The 25,698-nt window shown below is 38.1% G+C and overlaps 1 protein-coding gene across 1 annotated transcript in view; it reads left to right on the top strand.

Moving 5' to 3' along the window:
• Positions 1–25,375, top strand: part of ARMH4 (armadillo like helical domain containing 4) — a 96,261-nt gene extending 70,886 nt beyond the window's left edge. The window contains exons 5-7 of the mRNA XM_069464988.1: positions 19,498–19,529; positions 24,930–25,064; positions 25,307–25,375. Coding sequence (XP_069321089.1) covers positions 19,498–19,529; positions 24,930–25,064; positions 25,307–25,375 — 236 coding nt within the window. The remainder of the gene's footprint in view (positions 1–19,497; positions 19,530–24,929; positions 25,065–25,306) is intronic.
• Positions 25,376–25,698: the final 323 nt, after the last annotated feature.

Here is a 25,698-nt window from a genome sequence, read left to right as displayed (position 1 = left end):
GAAGGCAAATGTCACGCCGTGGGACCCGAGATGTGCACTGTAGACAAATTACTGTGAAATCCAGGTTTGATTCAGTTGTTTCGATTCTGTATGTGAGAACCTAGGTTAAGAAAAAAGCCTTTTCCAGAAATGCTTCTGGGTAGATCATTCACGCTGTAAGCCGTAGGGACGTCGAATCATAAGGGGAACAAACTGGGATTCAGGATCAGGACTCCGTAGCTGAGACTTAATTAAGAGAAGTGTTGCTCTTTTACTGAGGCGTAGTGAAGGGGCCCGTGCTGTGAGAGGGATCAACTTTCTGTGTGGCACTCTCATGTCACTAAGTCATTAGCTTTGATAATCCTAGGAGTGAAGTGAGTTGTCTCCCCAAGATTCGGTAGTAGTAGAAGTCCTCGGTCATTAATGACTGCATTCATTTTTAGTGTGTGACAGCCACCTTTGCCATTGTGGTCACTTAACCAGTTGTCTTGATTCTCACAAGGGCATCCCTGTGAGATTATAAGCTCCTTGAAGGCAGGGACTGGATCTCTTCTCTGTGCCCATCCTCCAGCAAGAACCTAATCAATGGTTGAATTACATCACTGCAGAGAACTAATGTAGGCTGATCAGGTTCAAAACAGTTGATTCTTTTGGGTCTACCTCTTTGCTTTTGTAACCTAAAATACATGCCACTTTTGGTGCCAAAACTATCATATACACAGACAAGGAGCGAGGCTCTTTGGGAAAAAAAATGTGAAATTGAGTATCTATGATTATGACTTTTTTTAATAGTTCGGAAACAAGTCTATCTTGCAGCAATGAAAGATCATCTATTCTCTGGGGCACAGTTTTTCTTTTGTTTTGCTTAAGTTTTTTTCCCTCTCATCTGTGAGGCTTAATGCTATTTTGCTAAAAAAATCCAATGTGTTGATTTTCTTATTTATGAAATAAAAGCTTTAATTATGAGCACAAAGCATTTCCAAGTTGCTTTTGAATAACTCTCTCTCTTCTTAATGTCAGCCAGTCACTTAAAAAGATTATTTTCCTCTGCTATCCCTTCCCTGGTTTTTCTACATAATTTTTCTCACTCAAGTTTCTCCAATTGCTTATATCGTCACATTCTTTGTTTTTTTCTTCCTATTTTCAACATTTTCCTTGTGCTTTGTTTTTTGTTTTTTTTTGGTTGTTGTTCCCTTCAAAGCAAATTGCCCTTGTGTTAGAAAAAGTGCCAAGTTCTCTCCAGAAGCAGACAGGCTTAAAGTGCTGACTGCCAAGGTGAGCGTTCAGCAATTTGAAGGGCAGGAGAAAGCCAGACTGGTTGGGATATCTCTTATCATCACCACACAAACCCAGTTTTCCTTTTAGGCAGCCTGCTACTAATTATGTCCAAATAAGGTTTTGAAAAGCGTGCCATTCATCAAAGTAGCACAACCATTTAATCTTGCTTCATCTGTGATTGGGTCCACAGCAACCTGACGTAGCCTGATGCCTTTCTATTTTTAGAATGGAAGAAGTGAGTATAAGTTAGCAAAGTTTCACTTGTATGCCTGGCAGATGACAAGATAAAAGATGCAGTTGTCTTTGGGAAGGGAGCCTTGGGTTTTTCCTATTATGAGCTTCTGTGACTAACTCTCCAGAGATTCTAGTGTCACCTTTATCTCTTTTGTGAGGGGCTCCTTTGGGAAACATGCATAAGTTCATACTCAGACAACTCCAGTTCCTTTTTTGAAGGATTCTACTGGAGCTAAATTGATAACTTTAACAATTTCCTCCCTGTCCTGTCCAAGGGTGCAGGCTTTTTCCTCTTTTGCTTAGACAATATTTCTAAGCTCTGTCTCACTGTGTTTCAGACCTGCTCATTCATCTGATTTCCTTGGTTTCTCTTCTGTGCTGTCTACCTAGATTCTTCTGCTTTACCTAGCTTTTCTGGATGGATGCCTGTTTGGTGGTTTGCCTGGCTTTTTGACTTGGGGACTTGGCGAGTTTCTAGGGCTCTTTTGTTCGTATTTCTATGTAGTGCAACCTCCCACCCTTCACCCAGGCTCCTTAATTACTGCAACTTATGCCACCCTGGAGCTACTGCCTCAGGTTCCCACTTGGGAGCAGAGGGAAGTTGGACTCTACCATTAATCGTGGATTTCGAATACCTCACCTGAAAAGTCTATGTAGTTAGGGATGGAGAGCACAGTCTCTCTGGGTTCAAATCCCAGGTCTGCCACTTACAAGCAGATTGCTTAACCTCCCTTGCCACAGTTCTCTTATCTGAACAATAGAGGTGATGGTTCTACCTACCTTACAGGGTTGATATGAAGAGTAAACAAGTTAGTCTATGTAAAGGGTTTAGAATAGTGTCTGCTACATAGTAAGCACTAAGTGTGTTAACTCTTGGTAAGAATTTAGCACATTAACTGCCTTGTGAGTTGTATTTAACTCACACTGGTTTTGAGCCCAGGGCCTTGCAAAGCGTATGTAACTCACACGTCTCTTTACCTTGGGAGCTGCATGGTACGCAGGCAACTCACACTGTCATGCTGTAGCACACATGTTACGTGATGGGTGGTCCCCTGGGCAAAACCCTGCAGTTGGTTGGTGAAAGTTTTACTTGTTGATGTTCTTATTGTTACAATTAACATTGACAATTTAATTGCATATAACTCACACACAGAAAACAATAAAAAATTATCAATTTTTTATTAAGTTAGAAAGGATCTTTTTGTTTTTGAAGTTTTTTTTCTATTTTTGTAATAAAACACCATGGCCCCAAAGGGAAAAAAATTTTTTTTCTAGTGTGGCAGTCAATGTGTTAAAACCCACACCCACTGAATTCTGACTGCCAGAAATAAGGCAGTTGGGTTAGATCAATATTTATCAAAGGAAGATCCACAAGTTTACTATGACATTTTAAATCTTGTGCTTGCATTTGGATGAAGATGTAAAAACATCAGGATGAGAATATTTTGGATTATCTGGATGACACCTTATAGCTGAGAACACCATGTTATTTGAAAGCCTGCATTTGCATTGTGTTAGTGGTCACATTCTCGTGCAGTGAAGACCATGACATTGATGTGGGCTGCACGAGGCAGGCCTAGCCAGGATTCTTGGAGAGAAGAGCAGAGGGGAATGGGTCTCCTCTGCCACATGTGGTCTGAGCCTGCCACCCTGCAGGGACCAGCTCTGTAGCAGTCAGTACAGTAGCCATGTAGGGACTGGTGCAGTAAAATAAATTTGGGTTTTATTGGGATTTCATTTAATTTATGAATTTGTTTTGGTTTTATAGTCATATAAAAGAGCCATTAGGATTAGGGGTTTTCATCTGGGCTTAGGGTTGTATTTATTTAAGTAACATGATAATAAAAATAATTTGTTAGCACTGGAGGCCCATAGAATTTTTAGCTTATAAAGGGGTTCTGTCCATGTATTTCTCAAACTTGAGAAAGGTGAGACCATGTTGTGGTTCCCTAATGCCAGTTCATGAATTGTGCTATGGAGGTTATTTAAAAAAAAAAATTCCTTGGGGAATTTGTTAAAAGCACAGACACTTGGGCTTATCCTGGAGCTGAGCTGTGCCCGTGAATCTGTAGTTTTGCTGAGTTGCTCAGGTAATTTTGCTAAACACCAAGTGTGGGCCTCTTTGGAGTTGAGGATCTCTTGATGTTCTTCATATTCCTGGGATTTTAGGATTCAGTGGCTTCATCTTCAAAATCGAGATAATGGTACTTGTTCCTTTCTTACTGCACAAGGGAGTAATGAGCATTAATGAGGCAATTTTCGTAAGTGTTTTTGGAAGAAAAGTACAATTTAAATGTAATATATTGAGGCCAGAATTGAACTAGATCATCTCAGCATGCAAATTGTTCCATAGGAGCAAAGAGACGACGCAGGTCATTACAGTGCATCAGCAGGTTGATTTTTGCTACCAGGGATCCAGTTTCCAAAAGCATTGGTCCATCTCCAGCATGGAATCAAGCCCTGTGAAACCTGGTACATTACCGTGGGATTTATAAAGCAGCGGCTTGGTGTTAACACAGGCAGGGAGGCTGGACAAGGAGCCCTGTGGGGAGCAGTCTTGTGCCTACTGTATTACTTTCCTTGGGCTGCCATAAGAAAGTACCACAAACTGGGTGGCTTAAAATAAGAGAAATTTATTTTCTCACAGTTCTAGTGGCTAGAAGTCAAAATCAAGGTGTCATCAAGGTTGGTCCTTCTTGAGGGCTTGAGGGAGAGTCTGTTCCATGCTGCTTTCCTATTAATAACTTCTGGCTGTTACTGGCAGTCCTCAGGTTCCTTGACACATAGATTGTTCGCTCTAGTCTATGCCTTCATTGTCACATGGCTGTCTTGTCCTTGTGTGCCTCTGTGTTTTCACATGGTATTCTTCTCTGTGTGTCTTTCTTCTTCTTCTTGTAAGGACATCAGTCACATTGGATTAAGGGCCCACACTACTCCAGTGTGACCTCATTTTAATTTAACTAATTATATCTGCAACCACCCTAATTCCGATTGGGTCACATTCTGAGGTACTGGGGGCTAGGACATCAACTTACCTTTTTGGAGGACACAATTTAACTCATAACATCATGTTTCTTTTTACCTAGGGAAACACAGGGTATTTTATATTTCTTAATGAATTCTTTACCTAAAATTGATTTGAATCTCAGAGGGCGTTACCCCTTAGAAACCATGTTCCATGTCCTGGTGAGGTTGCTGGGGCAACCCGTAAGGACTGACTTAGATCACAATGTACTAGAAGTAGAATTTCTTCTAAGGGTCTTGTAGAATCTAACAAATGCACCAGACGAAGTCTCGGTGGGAAAATGTATTCCATGTTTCAACTTAGGATGCTAAAAACAAATTTTTCCATATCAATTCTACTAACTCAGCTGGACCTTAGAAACTTCATACTTGTGCTTATTTCTTTCTTGATTGTTCTTGCTTACTTACATTTTCTTTTTCTGTTTTCATTCCCTATTTTGGTTCTAGCATTACTTTTTATGTTGTTATTGTACCTGAAATCCCTTGTGGAAGGAGTAGAGAATGGGGAAGGGAAATGCTCTGGGTTATAAACAGTCTTTGTCCCTCTTCCCCATTAAAATTTACTTGTCATAATCCACACTTTCTCAGCATCACCCCCGCAGTTAGTTCTACATTATACTTACCAGCCAGTATCTTACTTTCTCTATTGTGTATGAGGAGTGCTGATGCATTCACTTTATAATCCACAGTACTGAGTCAGAGGGGCTCTCAAGAATGAGAAGCACAATATTCTGATGGATTGACTTTGTGTATCCTTCAGATCATATTGTTTAAACGGTTTTTGTGCTGGCTGTAGGTTTTAGCCCTTCCCTTTTTGTTTCACGCTCCTTAATGAGCCATTGTTACCTATTCAGGGAGGATAATCCTTGGATTTAACCCTCTGTGGCCCTTCCTTTAGAGGACAAAGAGTTAATGGGAAAGATTTTCTTTAAAAAAAAATTCTCTGCAAAGCCTTTTTCTGAAATCAGGTGGTATATTTTAATGGGTAAAATGTTATAAATGCAATGTGTCCAAATATCTTCAGGATAATCAGGTCTGAATGAACTCAGGAAAATAGGTTTTTCTCTTTTCCTTAATTAAAAGGGATTGTTTTAGTTCAGGTCCTGTGAGAAGCAGAAGCAGAAGCAGGATGGGATTACTTGTGCAAGAGATTTATAGAAAGGAACACCTGCAAACGGTAAAGAGAAGAGACTAGGAGTAGGCTGGGAGAGCTTTCAGGCTGCAAGGCCAGTCTGACTTCTGTGAAAGGAGAGGCGGAAGGAAGGAGGACTCGGGTGGGAAAAGCCACAGATGATAGTTCAGTGCCAAGAGTGTTTTGGGAGGCTGATTGTGAGGTTTTGAGCCAAGTTGCCCACTAGAGGACTCCTGTGTCCCACGGGAATGGGTACCCTGCGGGGCTCAGTCATTGCCTGGGAGCATTCCAGGGGAAATATGCACACTGAACGAATGTACAGGTGGATCCACAGGTTGGGGGTTGGGGGTGACTGTGGCTGTCAGTCACCTGTGCTCCCCGACAGCAGAAGAGCTAAGCGGTGCATTTCCATGGTTTTCTTAGGGCTCTCTCCGGAGGTCCATGAACTTGGATGGTAAAAATTACATCCTTATTTTCACTGACTTCTAACTGAATTTTAGTGTTTTGTCTAATTATAAGAGTAGACAGTAGCAATAGTAGTATTAGCAGTAAATGTGTCTTTGTCACCAACAAATATTGCAGATAACTTCATATCACACTGTAGTTGTCACAGATAAAATGTCATTCATGCTCATCATTACTTTGAAATTACTTTGAAATTTTTAGACCTGTCAGTAGATCTTAGTTAATGAGATAGTAAAAAGACATATTTACTATTGTATACCAAATTTTAAAAAATAACTTGATAATGGAATTAAGTATACTTGTTTCTTTAGAGTTGTATGTATTTTATTTTATGCATTTATAAATAGCATTCCAAGAAGGGGTCCATAGTATTCATTTGACAGACAGAGGGGTCCATGGCACAGAAATGATTAAGAATGCCTCCTGTAGATAGTATTCAGTAGGATCACAATATATATATTAGCCCAATAGATTTATCCTTTATCTGGTTCCAAATTCATGAAGGCAATAGCCCTAGTCCTCGTGAGAATATATTATCATGGAAAAGGGTTAATTAATTCAACAAATAGTGTCTCCCACATGTCAGGCCCTGTCTGGTGCAGGAGCTGCAGCAATCAGCAAAACAGACAAGTTCCTGCCTCAGAGTTTAATCCACAAACAGCAAAGGCAGCTGTTAAGACACTTATGTTCCTATTACAGTGTGGCACATGGCATTAATGATATGGGAACAACAGGGTGCAATGTGTACCCCAGTCTAGTGATCTATTGTAGGGGAGAACCAATCTCCCAGGGGAAGAGTCCTTGAAGCAGGGTCTGAGGAATGAGTAGGAGTGAGTGGGGAGAGGTGGAGGTGGAGGCAGAAGGTGGAATAAGTGTGAAGGTTTGGAGATGAGGCCCACTCAGCTCATTGTGAGAACTGATATCATGCAGGGCCTTGTAAGCTGAGTGAAGAAGTTTAGACTTTTACCCTAAGGGCAATAGGAGGCTTTGAAGGGGTTTTAAAGCAGGGAGTGGTGTGATCAGATTGCTTTTCAAAATTATTGCTTGGAAAGAAACAAGAGACACCCTTGAGGTACTAAGGTGAAAAATGAAGGTGGCCTGGTTTGGAAGCGTATCGTGGGAGAAAACAATGTCAAGGAGAACTTTTCAAGTCATTCTTGTCTGATTTCTGTTGGGGATTCTTTTTGGCTCTGTGTGAATGACTGGGTCTTGAATTTCAATTAGTCAGTCTATCATAAATTGCATTAAAATTTTAAAGCATCTGTCTTGGACTAGAGACATTCATAGTAACTGTAGTTCTCGCTGAAGTCTACTGCAGATGCCTCTGTGCAAACATAAAACCTCACACAAATCCTGGAAAAATATTTCTCTATAGTATTGGACCACGAAGAAAGTAGCTGTTATTTGGTTAGGTTCTCTTGGTATACATTTGTAACTTGCTGCGGCAGTTAATGGCCTTTAGTAAGAAGAAAATAAACTTATCATTAATAATGTACATGGTTATATTGCCAATTAAACAAAAACTCTGGCTGCTTCTTCGTAAGAAACTCATAAGTAGGTCCAAGGTTTGTTTGTTACTGGGTAAAAACAAATCCATTTTGGTTGATGGCTAATTCAGGGCCATGAGCAGTTAGGCAACTCATAAAAGTGTTTGTATGGAAGTGAGTCTCTGGGATAATCAGATTTTACTTCTAATGTCTAATCGGTGCTCGGTGCTTCGGGATTTAATTATGTCTGCTGAAAAAATACAATTTAATTTCTCTTCGTACCTTTTAGACCTAACTGCTGTTAGGTTTAATTCATAAATATATAAGGTTTTATAGATATTTTCTGGCACAGTACCTGGTAGTACCTATTAGATACTCAATAAATGTTGGTTACATTGTTGAAGTCATCTTCTGATTGAGTGAAAATATGTCAAATAATAAACCTAATTCTACTTGTGTCTATATACCCCAACGAATTAAAAGGAGGGGCATGAAGAGACATTTGTACACCCATGTTCACAGCAGCATTATTCACAGTAGCTAAAATGTGGAAGCAACCCAAGTGTCCATCCATGGATGAATGGATAAGCAAAATGTGGTGTACATAAAGGGGAATATTATTTAGCCTTAAAAGGGAGGAAATTCTGGTAGCGTCTTAAGGGGGCCACTGGACCAATTATGAGTGCTGGATGTTTAAAACCAATGTGGGATTAAGGGACATGGCCTTGGCTGGTGTAGGGCAGGGAGCAGGGACTGAAATGCCCGCACAAAGAAGGCATTCTGGAACAGCTGCCCCCTCAGTGAAAGGGGGTCTAGGAAAGTCCTCCTTTGCAATCCAGGGAAACATCAGAGAAGCGCCTCTCTTCCTGGGGCTCTGAGTGAGAGAAAACAAAAGGCACTGAAGCCCCAGGCTTGCCTTCATGATGCAAGAATCCCCAACTCAGAGATGAAGGCACGGCTCTGTTCCAGATGGGTGACATTCCTGGTGTGCTCAGCACAAGCACATAAGAAACTGCTCGTTTGTAGCGGCACTTCTGCAATTCAGGGTGTACGAGATTCCTATGGGAAAAACAACCTCCCCACTAAAAAATAAGTTCACGTGAAAAATTACAGATCACACAAGGAAATAAATGTTCCAGCACGAAGGAAAGAAAGTAAACATAACAGGAGGCGTGGCATCTCAAGAACGTGGCAAAGTCGCATGATCTTTGAAATGACTAAGGAATAAGGAAATTGAGATTGGCTGTACTCCCCTATATGCTGAACAGTGGTTCCCTGTTTGCTCAAGGGATTCCAAAGGGGGAAAGATAGAGTCTGGGTTAATTACCTGCCATGCTGTAGTGGTCTGTCAAAACCTTTAGACTTTTCTTAAGGATCAAGAGTTCAGGGAAACTTTCAATTAATCCATTTAGATGGCAGAAAAGTTTTGCTTTTGAATATATTAACTATAATGTTCAGGTGTTCTTTTTTTGACATACAAAAAGCTGTACATATTTAATGTATACAACTTGATGACTTTGGGGACAAGTATACGCCCTTGAAACCATCACCTCCAAGGCCATAAACATACCCATCACCTCCTAGAGTTTCCTTTCATCTCCTTTATTAGTGTTATTATTATTGTGTTAGGAATACAACATAAGATCTACTCTCTTAGTGGACAGAAAAATCTATACACATGTACACACACATATGTAACTATGTAGATATGTTAATTAGTTTTATTGTGGTGACCATTTCACAGCGTATATACCTTAAGTTGTACAGCTTAAAACAAAGATCTGCCCTTTTTAGCAAATTTGAAGTATACAATACAGTATTATCAGCTACAGGCACTATGCTGTATGTTAGATCTCCAGAATTTACCTTACGTAACTGAAACTTTCTACCCTTTAAACAGCAATGTTCAGGTGTTCTTAACCAAAGATTAGCCTTAATTTCTCTTGAGAGTGCAACTTGGTGTTTGCCCATCATTGTGAGGAGTGAAGCATTATGAACTGATAAATGGAACTTTTAGAAAACAAACCCTGAAGCTGCCTTGAAAACCACTTTAGTACTCATTGAGCTCTCCACTTCTAATTGATTTCATCTGCTGGCTGAGTCAAGGTGCTAGGGAAGTGGGAGCTTCATGTTGATCAAGTAGAATCATGTCAGAAACTCTGGATAAAGGTCAGCTGCAAACGTGATTTTTCAGTCACCTGGTACTAGGCGATCGTCTCTTTACCTCAGCCTATGGTCAAGCCATAGCTTTTATCAGTGGAAGCCCCAAAATTGAATAAAGGAGAAGGGTGGTTGGGGGCCTTGTTTTGAAACTACAGTGGTTAATCACCTTGAATAACAGTGAGAATGAGGAGGGATTGTGGGTAGGGCTGATGGTTGCTAAAGCCTCAGCTATATCTCCAGATGGCAGATTTTAGATTCAGTAGATCCGGTAAAAGAATTCACACAAATTTGATTTTGTACTGGGAGCTCAATGATACTGAACTTCAGAAAGCAGTAAACTTTCTATTAAAAATAAAGTATGAAGACCAAACCATTTTCTTTTTTTTTTCTTTTTTTAATTTCAGCATATTACGGGTACAAATGTTTAGGTTACATATATTGCCTTTGCCCCACCTGAGTCAGAGCTTCAAGCATGTCCATCCCCCAGACAGTGTGCACCGCACCCATTAGGTATGAATATACCCATCTCCTTCCCCCCCCCACCTGCCCGACACCTGATGAATGTTACTACTATATGTGCGCATAAGTGTTGATCAGTTAATACCAATTTGATGGTGAGTACATGTGGTGCTTGTCTTTCCATTCTTGCGATACTTCACTTAGAGAATGGGCTCCAGCTCTATCCAGGATAATACAAGAGGTGCTAGATCACCATTGTTAAACCGTTTTCTTTTTCGCCAATGGATTGAAGATCAGGTAGTGCAAATGTGAAAAGAAACCTCATGAGAATGAGAATTTCAGGGCCCCTGAGCGTGGACTTGATGCTGCTGAGTCGTGAAATCATAGAACATTCAAGGGCACCTCAGGCAGAGAGCAGTGAATTTTTCCCCTAACAAGGGGTGGAGAGGGACATAGACAAATTATTTTCTCCCTTGCTGAATGATGGCATGAAATGTTATATATTATGCTTCTCTTTTGAGGAAGAGAGAGAAAGACACACTGAAGGATACTTTTTTCCTCATTTATGCATCATATATTTCCATATGTTGGAAGTTCATGACAGCCTTCTCATCACAAGAGTTGTGACAATAAAGTTTACAGTTTGTTAGTATCATTAGTACTAATAAATGACCCTAGAATGTGTAGTTGACTGCAAGATATTCTTTTTGCATCTCCCCAGTAGGTATTTAGTATCATTCCTAAGTTTGCAGTTAACTAAAGACATCCTTTTTTTTTCTTTTTGGGACAGAGTTTTGCTCTGTCACCCAGGGTAGAGTGCAGTGCCATCATGATAGCTCACTACAACCTCATAGTCATGGGCTGAAGTGGTCATCCTGCCTCAGCCTCAAGAGTAGCTGGGACTACAGGCGCATGCCACAATGCCTGGCTAATTTTTCTATTTTTAGTAGAGATGGGGTCTTGCTCTTGCTCAGGCTGGTCTTGAACTCCTGAGCTCAATCAATCTTCCCGCGTTGGTCTCCCAGAGTGCTAGGATTACAGGCATGAGCCACCGCACTTGGCCAAGACGTTCTTAATATTACTTGAAAGTAGAGATTAGGGTATCTGGGCTCTTTATACCTTTCTTTGAAAATAGCAGTGCAGAGCTTTCAGAATTAATTGCTTCTTAGATACACGATTACTGCTCATTTAGCCCTGTGCAAAGAAGTGGGTCATTCTATTCATTGGAATCTTGCTGTTCTGTAATTATGTGAAGAGTAAATGATTATAGATAGAGTTTCTGTGTGGTTTTAAAGCAGGTAAATTTAGCATCATTAGACAATAATCTGTAGCTAGAAAAACTCAAGGTTCTTTAAAAAACATGCAGATAATACTTAAAACTTGGTAAGTTTTTTTATTCTTAAGTGTGTTATATAAGTTGGAAAAAAGCTTTGTCTGTTTTTTGGGCTAGAAAAAGCACTTATGATTAAATAACAGGGAGGAAAAAGAGCTGTTCTCCATTTATTTCTTGACACTGTAAAAATACTGTAAATGAAATTTGGATACTACACATGCTTTGAACAAAGGACCATGTTGTGATATTTCATTTTTTATTTAGGTGGAACATACATTTCTGTTTTCATTAAGATAAAAATCAAGTTTCCCACAGTATTGAAAGATGTGATGTTGAAAATTTGACTATTAAAGAGATTATAACTCTTTCAAAATTGAATGTGAACCAAATGAGCCTAGTTATGAAGTATAATATGTCTTATACAATGCTATATGGGAAGCTTATATTTTATAAATCCAGGTAGCCTGAAATTCTTCAGTTATAATTAATTTAGATAAATGGAGATGGCCTCTACCTTGAACTTGGCAAGCTTGCCTGACTTCCCTATCTCCCTTCTTCTGTTCATTTTAATACAAACACACCTTGCTTTATTGTGCTTTGCTTTATTGCACTTTGCAGCACTTTTTACAAATTGAGGGTTTGTGGCAATGCTGTGTTGAGCAAGCATATTGGCACCATTTTCCAATAGCGTGTGCTCACTTTTTGTCTCTGTGTCACATTTTGGAAATTCTCACAATATTTCAGACTTTTTCATTATCATTATGTTTGCTGTGGTGATCTGTGATCAGTGATCTTTAATGTTCCTATTGTAATTATTTTGGGGCACTATGAACTACACCCACATAAGACTGTGAACTTAATGGATAAATATTGTGTGTGTTCTGACTGCTCCACTGACTGGCCATTCCCTTGTCTCTCTCCCTCTCCTTGGGCCTCCCTATTCTCTGAGACACAACAATATTGAAATTAGGCCAATTATAATAATATACCTACAAAGGTCTGTAAATGTTTAGGTGAAAAGAAGAGTCCCACATCTCTTACTTTAAATCAAAAGCTAGAAATGATTAAGCTTAGTGAGGAAGGCATGTGGAAAGCTGAGATAGGTCCAAAGCTAGGCCTCTTGAGCTAAACAGCCAAGTTGTGAATGCAAAGGAAAAGTTCTTGAAGGAAATTAAAAATGCTGCTCTGGTGAACACACAAATGATGAGTGAAACAACCTTATTGTTGATATGGAGAAAGTTTCAGTGGTCTGGGCAGAAGATCAAACCAGCCACAATATTTCCTCATGCCTAAGACTAATCCAGAGCAAGGCCCTAACTCTCTTCATTTCTGAGAATGCTGAGAGAGGTGAGGAAGCTTCAGAAGAAAAGTTAGAAGCTAGCAGAGGTCGTTTCATGAGGTTTAAGGAAAGAAGCCATCTCTATAACATAAAAGTGCAAGGTGAAGCAATAAGTGCTGATGTGGAAGCTACAGAAAGTTATCCAGAAGATCTAGCTAAGATCACAGATGAAGGCGGCTACACTAAACAGATTTTCATTGTAGATGAAATCTACTTCTTTATATTGGAAGAAGATGTCATCTAGGACTTTTATAGTAAGAGAGGAGATGTCAATGCCTGGTTTCAAAGCTTCAAGGGACAGGCTAAGTCTCTTGTTTGGGGGTAATGCAGCTGGTGACTTTAAGTTGAAGCCAATACTCATTGACCATTCCCCAAATCCTAGGGCCATGAAGAATTATGCTAAACCTACTCTGCCTATGCTCTATAAATGGAACAACAAAGCCCAGATGACAGTACATCTGTTTACAGCATGGTTTACTGAATATTTTAAACCCACTGATGAAGGCTATTGCTCAGAAAAAAAGATTTCTTTCAAAATATTACTGCTCATTGACAATGTACCTGGTCACCCATGAGTTCTGATGGAGATCTGCAAGGAGATGAATTTTGTTTTCATGACTGCTAACACAACATCCATTCTGAAGCCCATAGATGAGGGAGTAAATTGACTTTCAAGACTTATTTAAGAAATATTAATACATTTTATAAGGCTTTAGCTACCAGAGATGGTGATTCCTGATTGATCTGGGCAGAGTAAAATTGAAACTCTTCTGGAAAAGATTCATCATTCTAGATGCCATTCAGAAAATTCATGATTTATGGGAGGATACCAAAATATCAATATCAACATGTGAGAGAAAGAAAAAAGGGAGGGCCATTTGTATGTCTTTTTTTTTTTTTTTTTTTTTGAGAAATGTCTATTTACGTTCTTTGCCCATTTTTAAATCTGGTTATTTGTTTTCTTGTTATTGAGTTGTTTGAATTCCTTATATATTTTGGATAGTAACCCCTTATCAGTTGTATAGTTTACAAATATTTTCTCCCATTCTGTAGGTTGTATTTTCACTCTGTTGGTTTTTTCCTTGGCTATGCAGAAGCTTCTTAGCTTGATGAAATACCATTTGTCTATTTTTGTTTTTGTTGCCTAAGTTTTTAGAGTCATATCTAAAAAGTCATTGCCCAGACCAATGTCATAAAGCTTTTCTCCTATATTTTCTTCTAGTAGATTTACAATGTCAGATCTTATGTTTAAGTCTTACTCCATTTTGAATTGATTTTTCTATATGGTGTGAGATGAGGGTCTAAGTTCATTTTTTTGCATGTGATTATAGTTTTCCCAACACCGTTTATTAAAGAGACTGTCCTTTCCCCATTATGTGTTCTTGGCACCTTTGTTGAAAATTGACCACATAAATGTGGATTTATTTCTTAACTCTCTGTTCAATGGTCTATGAGTTTGTTTTTATGACAATATCATGGTGTTTTGATCACTATAGCTTTATAGTAGATTTTGAAGTCAGGTAGTGTGATGCCTCCAGCTTTGTTCTTTATGCTCAAGATTGCTTTGGCTACTTTGTGGTCTTTTGTGGCTCCATACAAATTTTAAAATTATTGTCTCTATTTCTGTGAAAAATGTCATTGGGATTTTGATAGGGATTGCATTGAATCTGTAGAATGCTTTGGGTTGTATCAACATTTAAACAGTATTAATTTTTCTAATCCACAGACTCTGGATATCTTTATATTTGTGTCTTAAATTTCTTTCATCAATATTTTATAGTTTTCAGTGTACAAGTCTTTCACATCCTTGGTTAAATTGATACCTAAGTGTTTTTTTGGTAACTACTATAAATGGGATTATTTTCTTGATTTCTTTTTTGGATAGTTTGTTGTTGGTGTATGGAAATGCTATTGATTTGGTATGTTGATTTTGTATATTGCAATTTTACTGAATTCTTTTATAAATTCTAACCATTTCTTGGTGGTGTCTTTAGGGTTTTATATAAATAAGATCATGTTGTATGCAAACAGAGACAATTTAACTTCTTTCTTTATAATTTGGATGGCTAGGATTTCCAGTACTGTGTTGAATAGAAGTGGTGAGAATGGGCATTCTTGTCTTGTTCCTGATCTTAGAGGAAAAGCCTTCAACTTTTCACCATTGAGTATTAGCTGTGGGCCTGCCATATATGACCTTTATTCATGCCTACTTTTTGTGTACCTCTCTTCCTACTAGGAGTGCAGAGGCCTTATTATTAACATTTTGCTGTGCTCTGAGATTTGCTTTAAATACAATTTCAAGAAGGAAAAGGAAAACAAACCAGAATCAGTGAAATTAGAGTGAATCTGTAGCTGTGGGCTGAGGAATTAGCCAAGTGGAAAGGCTTCAACTTCTTGTGTTGCCTATTATTAGCAATCTACCATTAACTTTAATTTACAAAGGTTTACAGAATTTGGGGGGGTTTGTTATGAAATTTTTTTCTTAATTTAAAAGTAGTAAGAAATTATAACTTGACAAATCCTAAAAATATAGGAAATAAAAGCAAAATCACCCATAATTCCATCACTCATTGATTAATTAAGTTAACATTTTGAGGTGCATTGTTCAAATTATATACCTAATATTTTTATCTACATACAAACTTGGGCTCACATACTGTATTTTTTCATTTGCAGTGTGTAATTTGAACACCTTGCCATTAAGCATTTTTCTTTGTGTAATTTTGTTTTCTTATAATATTCTACTCTGTAGACATAGCCTAAGGTTTTGTTTCCTCTGGAGTGTTTAAACCAATCCTCTATTGTTGGATATTGATATTGTTTACATGCTCCTTTCTATTATAAATATGTTGCAGTGAACATGATTTAAACAAAATTTTGTGTGCGCCCATGGTTAATTAAGATACATTTCTTCAATAACTGGAGCTTTGGATAAAATATTTTAAACTTTTTAAAAGCTTTTGATATTGATTGCACATCTCCCCTTCCATCCCCACACCTCCAAAAAGCTATATCAATTCATACCCCTTTCATTCATGAGATCTTTATCTACTCTTTTTTTTTTTTTAATTTCAGAGTATTACAGCGGTACAAAAGCTTTGGTTACATAAATTGCCTTTGCACCCCCCCCCCCCGTCAGGGGTACAAATGTGCCCATCCCCCAGACAATGCTTTCTCTACTTTTAAAAAAATTGCAGTTGTTGATTCTCCTCTTTATAAATAATCATATTTTTTAATGAAAAATATTTCCTTATGATTTTCTCTCTTGTTTTTGAATTCCCTTATAATTTCTGTTCCTTAAGTTTTAAAATGATCCTCGTGTTAAATTTATTTTTATTCTGCCTTGAATGTTTTGCTGAAAACACTTTGCAGAATTCTCATGAAAGAGAATCATGCTTACTGAATGATTGTGAACTCTGTTAAAAGCAATAAATATTTGTTAAAAGAAGGAAAAATATTTTTTAAGCACCTGAATGTCCAGTACCATGCTAAGGACCCTGGTGGATACCTGAGAAGCACCAGGCGTGGCCCTCTGGGCTCTCCTGTTCTTAAGGGGAAACGTAATCAAGCTCACATACTCTAAGAGTGGCATTTTCTCAATCTTTCTAGACCCAAATACTTGTTCACTATCCTCTGTGTATCAGCCCCTCACTAGCCAAGATTTTGCCCAGCTTTCTTCTCTGTATTATAAGTTATTGAACTAGGTCTGTTGAACATGCTCTTTCAGATGACCTGTACACGTGTGACCATCCTGTTCTGATATGCCTTCCTGCCTTCAGTGGAGAGTTACTTTGTTAGACAATCATCTAAAAGTCTCTGTGAAATTCACTCTAAGAACCTTAAATGCGGACAGTTTACCAGTGAGGCCTGGCTGGGTAAGGCCAAAGTTAGAATGTTTCTCGGTGAGTTTCCTACAGTACTCAAGCCTATCGGTGTTTCAGGTGCCTCAGACCCTGGCCTGGTCTTTGCCTCCCGTTTCTCTTCCCCAAGCTACCCTTATCCTGCCTGGCTTGCTCCTTCCTGAGGTGCTTACGTTGGCATTCCTGCCCCCCACCTCTTTTGCTCTGCTCTCTATCTAATGCCCAGCCTATTCCCTGATTCCGAGCATCTTGCTTCAAAGGTTGAAGTTCTGCCTTTCCCAGCAACTGGCTTTCCAGCGCTGTTCCTCACTCTCTGCTTGTCCCTACATTCCTGCTTGTCATCCACTTCTCATCACAAATGTGCTAGCCTAACCCCGTTCTCACTGGAACTAGATCCTATAACTTCTGATCCAGCATAAAGCACAATCCCTGATCAAGCACATTGCATAATAAATATTTGTTGAATGAATAAATGAATTGGGAACATTCTCTTTCTTGAATTTAAATCTATATCTTGGACTTAATTGAGACATACTAACACAATACTCATATTTCACTCACCTTTCTTCTTCCCCTCCTGCCCTAGATTTCTTATTTTTGTTTTCCAGTCTCTTGACATCAGGTACTGTCTAAACACTTTGCACATTTTATTTCTAATCTTCACAAGAATCTTGCAAGACAGATGTTGCTGTCTCCATTTTCTATATGAGGAAGCTGAGAGTCCAGAGGTTCACTAGTTTCTCCAAAGTTAGTGGATCGGTGTTGGACCTCACTTCCCCATGGAACTGCTCCTAGAATCACTGGCCCCTGGCCGTTTCCTGAGATACCTAGACTTTGTTCTGACCCATGACCCTGATCTCATCCTGACTGATCACCACCATCTTGGCCTGAATCCTGCTTGGGACAGAGGGAGCTATGTGGGAAGGATAAACCTGGGAGGTCCTGACAGGGTCTTTAATGAGAAATGAAAGCCAGGAACTGAAGGAGATGAAAGAGCCAGAGATGTCTCCACGTTTTCAACCTGAAGGAGCAGAAGAATGGTGGTATCACCAAAAGAAATGGGCAGTTGGGAAGTCTTATTCCTGGGTCGTTCAATCAGGTTTGCGTTCCGGTGACTATTTGCTGGCTAACCATGGGCAAGGCTCTTAGCTTTTCTGAGCTTCAGTTTCCTTGTCATTTCCCTGAGCATAATCTTAACTGACTCTCATGTTTGTGATCAATTTGCTGATCAGATGATGCAATGCATGCGTGGTGCTTTGTGAGGGATAAAGCTGTCTGTGTGTGCTAGCCATCGTCAGTATCGTCAGGTATATCACTACTAGAGTCAGGCTGTAAATGGTGGTATCAATTTCTTGGTTAAAGTATGTCTATGTCAGGGGACAGCAAATTGTGGCCTAAGGCCCATATCTGGCCTGCTGCTTGTTTTGTTTATGGCCCATGAGCAAGGAATGGTTTTTACATTGTAATATGGTTGAAAAAAAATCGAAAGAAAAATATTTTTGACATTGAAAAATTGCAAGAAATTCAAATTTCAGTAACCAGAAATAAAGTGTATTGGACCATAACTGAACTCATTTCTTTATGTATTGTCTATGGCTACTTTTGTGCTACAATAGCAGAACTGAGTAGCTGTAACAGAGACTGTATGCCCCACAAAATGTAAGGTATTTACTCTCTGGCTCTTTATAAGAAAAGTTTGCCACTCTGTTGCTTTCCTTCCTACCTGTTGAAGCTTCCAGAGAGGAAAGAAAATTTAAGGAAATCCTAAAGGTGTTTTTTTCTTTTTTAAGTAACATTTCTTTTGTTTGATAACAGAGGTAAAATGAGAATATATTTATCTTTTTTCTCATTTCTTATGTCTTTAAAAATTAATTTGAATTTGGTATTGAAACATTATTATAATTTTAAAAGGTAATTAAGGGTAAAAAAAAAAAAAAAAACCACCCACCAACAACTCTACCCTTAACATGGCTATTCTAACATGTTTTCATCTTCATTGATGCTTCCTTCTGCTTTTGGCTTATCTATTCCCAATTGGTTGTAGTCACCATCTACATAGAATTTCATAGTTTATGTAGTCCTTTCCAGTTAGCTTCCATAAGTATTACTTGCTTATTGCTTTTATTTTTCATAGTGGTTATGTCGTGATAGAATGACACAGTTCACAAGATACATATATATATATATATATATATATAAATATATTTCAGAAATACTTCTTGTTCTTGCCTTTTGTTAAATTCTTTCTTCTTCAAATATGATTGCATATGCTCCTTTTTGGAGCCAGTGCTGGGCAGCCCAGGCTTGCCCATGCCCTTTCCTGCCTTAATCTCTGCTCTCTGACATTGATTCTAGTGCAGCATTCCCACTGAGCGTAAAAACTGGGAAAGATAAGGAATAAAGCTAAAGAAAAAATGTCAGAGAATTAATGAACTTGGTGTTTTAAATGTGATTTCCTTTCTTCTTCCCCAGACCTCCCCCGACAAAGCATTCATTTATAATAACATTTAACAAACAAAAATATTCTGTGTTTATCATCTAATAATGATATGACAGGTGGTTGTGCTCTGTTGCATTTTTAAATAAGTAGAAATAAAAATAAGACCATTACTGTCATTATGTTGATATTGTTGACCCTTTTACTGTATTTAATACAAAAAAACTTCAATGTATCAGATTAGCTTAATACCATGAAATATAAGCAAAATATGGCTACTTACATTTTATTCTCTCATTTTTCCTAGTGAGAAGCTGGATGGAAAAATTAAAAGACAAGGTAAGAAAAGTATTTTCTTCCTTTGAACTTATCTTGACAGGCATATAGCTTTGTCAAACAGAAGATCTCCAGTATAGCAGAGCTTTAGTTTATTACTGATTCTCCTAATCTATCCACTTCCAGGTGCTCCACAAGAAGGTCTTTTCTTTAAATTCCTTCTTGTAGAACACAGGGAACACCTTATTCTTCAGAGCACCATTCATTCTTATAAAAGTGTAAGAATGTACTTTGGTTGGTATGCTCAGCTGAATAATATCCTGTACATATCAAGGTGGAGTTTTTTCTAGGGAATCTCGAGAATGTAATCCCATTTTATCTGGCATTGTGCCAATGTGAGGCTCTCAAGGCATGTGGCTTATTATAATGTTGCTACTTACTAAGCATTAATGAGCTGACATGTTGGAATGGCCAACTCTAGAAAAATATTTTTCCTCTTTTGCATTTGCTGTCATCTACGTGGTGATTGACAGTATTAACTTCTTTCTGGGTTTATATTGTTCATTTTCTTTTGATTTTCAACCCTCTGCAAGTTTTCACTTTTGGTTACTTTATAATTTTAAACTGGAATTACTCACAAACATATTGATGGGCCCCTGAATTCCTCACTGTAGCCCGTGTCAGACGCCGTTATTACAGCCCAGCTCTCATTTAACTGGGGTTTCAGTTAAATGGAAGTCTTTCTGATAGTCAGATATTGAGTTCCTCCAACTCACCAGCCTCAATATATTTCTGTTGATGGTATTATATATCTTTCTTATTATTTGGCATCATTTTTTTCCATATTTGAATTATCCATATTTATTTTGCTATACCTTAATATTAAAGAACAAAAGAAAACATTCAATCACAATTAAATTACATAATTATATTAATTCTCCTCACAATTATTATTTTTTTTGCTTCTCAGTAAAATTTAACATGTACAGTTTTTGAGAATGAGACTATTTTGTGTTCATATATATTAAAAGTAACATTGAAAAATTTTAAGGCTGTTGAGGTCAGGGAAGGCTGTTTTGGTGTTTGTAATGGGTCCAGTTGTGCAAAGGACAGATGATCAGATGGACTGAGGAAAGACCTGGGGGAAGAAAGCTCAAAAGTTTAGAACTGGATATATTTACGTTGGTAGTGCTTCTTATTATTTTTCATGAGAAAATATAACAATTAAAATTAAATAGGCTTTGGTATGTTAATCTAGGAATCCATATGTCATTGCTTCTACAGAAAATATCCTTCAGAGTTAAAAAAAAAGAACCAAAAATATACTTAAAATAACTTTTGGAATGTAGCCTGTTTTGAAGTTTGATATTGCAAAATTTCTTACCTGCATGTAGATATACCTTCACCACTCCCTTTAAAAATCTGTGCAGTTTTACAGAAAGGCTTTATTTTCTATTCCTATGAACCCTTCATTCTTATCTCAGAATCTTGATACGACCTTCTTGTTCTTTTTCACCAAGACAAATAATTTTATGTGTGGCCCCTGTTTTTCTGGCTTATTTTGAAGTTTTTTCAGCTTTTTCTTCACCTTCTTCTGCAGCATTGTTTTCAGTATGTTTTAATTTAAAAAAAAATTGGAAGAAGAAAAGTTGAGACTCCAACAGTGCTTGTCTTATTTAATGCCTATGTTTTCATCTTTTGACTCCTGGAGGGACTCAGTTAAACCTTCTCCATCTCACCCTTCCTCCGTGCTTGAAATATTACATGCTCACTTGATTTGAACCAGTCACACACATATGTATTGATATCTTACTCTCTTTTAATCTATCTTTCTATCCATCCATCCACCTATCCACCTATAATATTTATCATCTATAAAAGCCTTGTTAGTCATTATCTTCAGGAACCATTTGAGAACAAAACTGCTGTCTCCTTGATGAAAGTCACAGAATCCCTTAGAACTGAAAACTAAACTACACATTTAAGTGGGCTCTTCAGCCAAGCCAGGATACTCTCTCAGGTTAGCTTCATTTTATTGTTCTAATATTAGGTGTCTATTAGTTAGCTGGATATAGAAAGGGTGGTGTTTTCACAAGTTCTGAATTATTCCTTTTGTTGTTGTTGTCTACTCTGATGCATGCTCCAGTTTGAGAACCACCATTGCATAGAAATCATAATGACACTGTCTCAATTCAGCAGACTTTAGGTAGTACAGTGTATCATTTGGTTATCTTATAGCTTCTTGACAACAGATGTTTCTGAACAAATACACTATCCTAAAAAGAAAGGATACCTTTCTCATACACTTCAAGCAAACAAAGAAACAAAAAACCTCCAAAGCCAAACAAACAAAAACAAGAATATCTAGTACTATTTTGACTTATAATCCACTTAAAAATTTTGAAACTTTATTTGGAAATAATTTAAAACTTACAGATAAGATATAAGAATAAGAGTAGCACAAAGAACATTCCTACCCCTTTACCCGGCTGCACCTATGGTTAACATTTTTACCCCGTTGGCTTGCTCATTTGCTGGCACACTCTCCTCTTTTTTACCTGAACCATTTGAGGACAAGTCACACACACCATGGCTTGTTTACCTCTAAATACTTCAGTGTGTATTTCCTAAGAGTAGGAATATTTCATTAGCAAATCTTAGTATAGTTATTAGCTTGAGTATGTTTAACATCCATATAATACTTTTATGGAATCTGGCATCCATATTTCAGTGTTTTCAACAGACCCCGAATCTCCTTTACATTAATAAAAGTATTTTTTCTTCTCTTGACAGGATCCCATCCAGGATTGTGTGACACATTTAGTTGTCATGTTTCTTTGATTTCCTTTAACCTGGAACATTTTTATAGCCATCTTTTGTCTTATATGACACTGACATTTTTAAAGAATGTGGTCCCTTAAAAAAATATTAATAGAATATTCTTTATGTTAGGTTTGTTTGATGTTTCCTCATGATTAGGTTTGGGTTATGCATTCTTGTTTGGAATAATACATTGGAACAATTGTGTTCTTCTCAGGGTGTAACATCTGGGGGCACATGTGTGCAATAAGTTTGAACAGAGAAAAGGTACTAGGCAGAATTTATAACTTCAAAACGTGTGCATGCCATCTTATTTATTTTCATTTCTGAAGAAATCAAGTCATGAACAATTAATTGTAAAAGAAGAGCTTATTTTCCTTTTGTCAGTTTTGAAAGATGAATGGTCAGATTATATTTGAAGATGACAGGTTGCTTTGCTTCCATCTTGTAATTTATTTGCAATTTCAAAGCAGGCAGATGCCACCAAAAAAAAAAAAAAGAAGAAGAAAAAAAGAGGGATAAAAAGAGAGAGATAAAATTGAATTTTTGTGACATCTAACTGATTTAAAGCTCTAGAGCTAGATTTAACCATTCTACAATGTATGTATACTTCAAAACATGATGTTGTATATGATATTAAATAAATACATACAATCTTATATGTCAGTTAAAAATAAATTTGAAAAACTTAAGTTCTAGAAATAAGAAGATTAAGCGGGTCAGTAAGAAATATAGAAATAGTGACGTATCGTAGAATATTCATATTATTGGTATGGAGTTAAGTTACTTAGCACGAGGTGGCCCACACAGAGGCCGATTGAGTTGACCTTCTAAAAGCTCAAAAAGATCATCCTCTGAACATATATCTCTGCAAAGCCTGCTTGACTGGGCGTAAAGTTGATTATGTTTCAACGTGTATGTATGTTTCCATGCACTGGCAATGGTGATTTAAAAGAAAATACGGTTCTGGTGAGAGCACCAAAACTTTGCTATTGTCCAATGTTTTTCCACATGGAAAATTACAGAGTTTTTATTATAAACTTTAAGTAAATCTGGAAGAACTTTAGAAACTGTTGGCTTCTGCAAAGCATATTAATTTATTGAAAAATGACTGGGCTTTGTTTCTTGGGGAAAAATACTTAGTATGCTGATGAAAAGTGCTCTTCTCAAATTAATGTAAAAATTTTCATGTTTTGCCCTAACTTAAGACTCTGGGAGGCAGAAGTATTGAGAGGCCACTGAGCAAGAGAGGAGGGTGCTGCAGTTTTGTAAGGTCTCATTGGTTCCTTGGATTTACTATGAGAAATGTTGGGAAAGCTGCTCAGCCTGCAAACTTCAGCACTTTTGGGAAGACTTTTATTCTCTGTCCCTCTCTGTTTTTGGCTCATTCTGAAAGATACTAAAAAGAGTTTGTGCTATATTAGAAATTTTAGACATAGGCAAATAAATGAACAGATTCATGCTACACGCCCCCCCCCTCCCGCCCCTGCCTATCTAAAGTCCTTATTACCGCTTTTAAAACTTTAATTGTTTATGTACTTTGCCTGTCTCCTAGGAGGGGGTTCTTGGGAGACAAACCAGTATCTGTGTTACCCCATGACAGGGCTCTAGGTTAGTACACACCCCTCTAGTCCATAAGAGGCTTATTGGCTAAAGTGCGGGAATCAGCCTTAGTACCACGGGCTTGCCCTGAGTTGCTTACGGAAGCCGGGGAGTATATGGGGATCATGCTGCTGTCTTAGGACCGAGGTATCCGTAGCGACACTTCAGGGATGTTGGAAACACCCATGGGTTTGATTCCTCCAGGTTCTTTTGGAGGCACCAAGGTTGTCGGCAGTGATCTCTGTGCCCTTCTCTGCCACTTCCTTTCTTCGGGGCTGGAGACACTCAGAATTGCCTCCCTATCTCCAACTTTGGTCTTGTTTGGAATAAGCTGGGGAGATTATTCCATGCATAGAAATTAATCCATTTTGTGTGTGTACTCTCTCCTTGTTTTTGTCTTTTCTTCTTCTACTCCAACATCTAACATCCTTCCTCTTGATTTTGCTGGCCCTCCTCTTCCCTGTGGCTTCCAGAAGCCCTCACCTTTTACTCACTCACAAGCACTTTTGTCTTTCCTTTCTTACTATAATGCAGCCAAGACAGAGAGAGAGAGAGAGAGAGAGAGAGAGAGAACCACTACTGTCAAGATCCTCCTTTTACCCTCCAAGAAACACTGTTCCAGAGGACACTTCAACCCCCTTGGAGCTTGGCCCTGGCTGATATTTCCAATTTGTAGCATTTTAATAGTCCTGGCATTCTCAGAAGCTTACTTCATCCATCTTTAACACAAATTATATTTCTGTCACCCAAAACTGCTATTGACAAATGTGCATAAGCAAGTGGCTGGAGGTGCCACTAAGTCTGGCTGATTTATTTCAGTACTTACTTCTAAGTATTTGAAATATCCCAAAATAGACATACCTCTCTCTCTCTGTTGCCTTCTCCCTAAAAAGTAACTTTATTCTAGGTTCTATTTTATGTTATAACAAAGCAAACATGAAGATTCAAAGTGTCTAAAAACCTGCTGCCATCCAGCAGAAATGAGGAACCCAGGGCAGTGGTCTGTTTAGCATCCTCATGCGTGTGTCTTTTTCTGCGCAGGCTGGTTATATGTCTGGGATGCTGGTGCCTGTAGGGGTTGGGATAGCTGGTGCCTTGTTCATCTTGGGAGCGCTCTACAGCATTAAGGTTATGAATCGCCGAAGGAGAAATGGCTTCAAAAGGCATAAAAGAAAGGTATGGAACCAACAATAGCAAAACCTAATCAGTTTCAGAACATTCTTTGCTAACCTAATTTGCTTAATAAAGTACACGGGGCTTAATGATGCATGAACAGTATTGACATGCCCAGTGGTTTGGATTAGCCGTAGCAGCTGCTGCTTAGGCTTCATTTGTTAGTATATCTTTAAAGTGGGCCTGTTTCTCAGCTTTGCTCTGCTGCAGAAAGAGTTTAATGCTTTTCTGTTTTCTTTCTCTAGCAGAGAGAATTCAACAGCATGCAAGATCGAGTAATGCTCTTAGCCGACAGCTCTGAAGATGAATTTTGAATTGGATGGAGGTTTAATTGGGATATTCAACAATGCTATTACTTTATTTTTTCTTTTGGGGCAAAAAAACAAAAAAGAACAACATCCTGACACACTGCTGCTATCAGGCCATCAGTCCTAGTATCTGGTGGGTAGTAGATTTTTCTTGTACTGAGCAGAAAAGTCATGCTGTATACTAAATGTAACATGCAGTGTTTGGTTTTATTCTGTAGTGAATTTTCCACAACTGTGGGCTACAACTCATAAATGTGCAGCATATATGTTGTTCAGTAGGAGTTGTTAGGTTAGGTAGAGTAAACATTTTGGATTTTTCTGCAGTGTCT

Source organism: Eulemur rufifrons, chromosome 2 (genome assembly GCF_041146395.1).
Source record: "Eulemur rufifrons isolate Redbay chromosome 2, OSU_ERuf_1, whole genome shotgun sequence".
NCBI lineage: Eukaryota > Metazoa > Chordata > Mammalia > Primates > Lemuridae > Eulemur > Eulemur rufifrons.
This window is presented reverse-complemented; position numbering and strand designations above follow the sequence as displayed.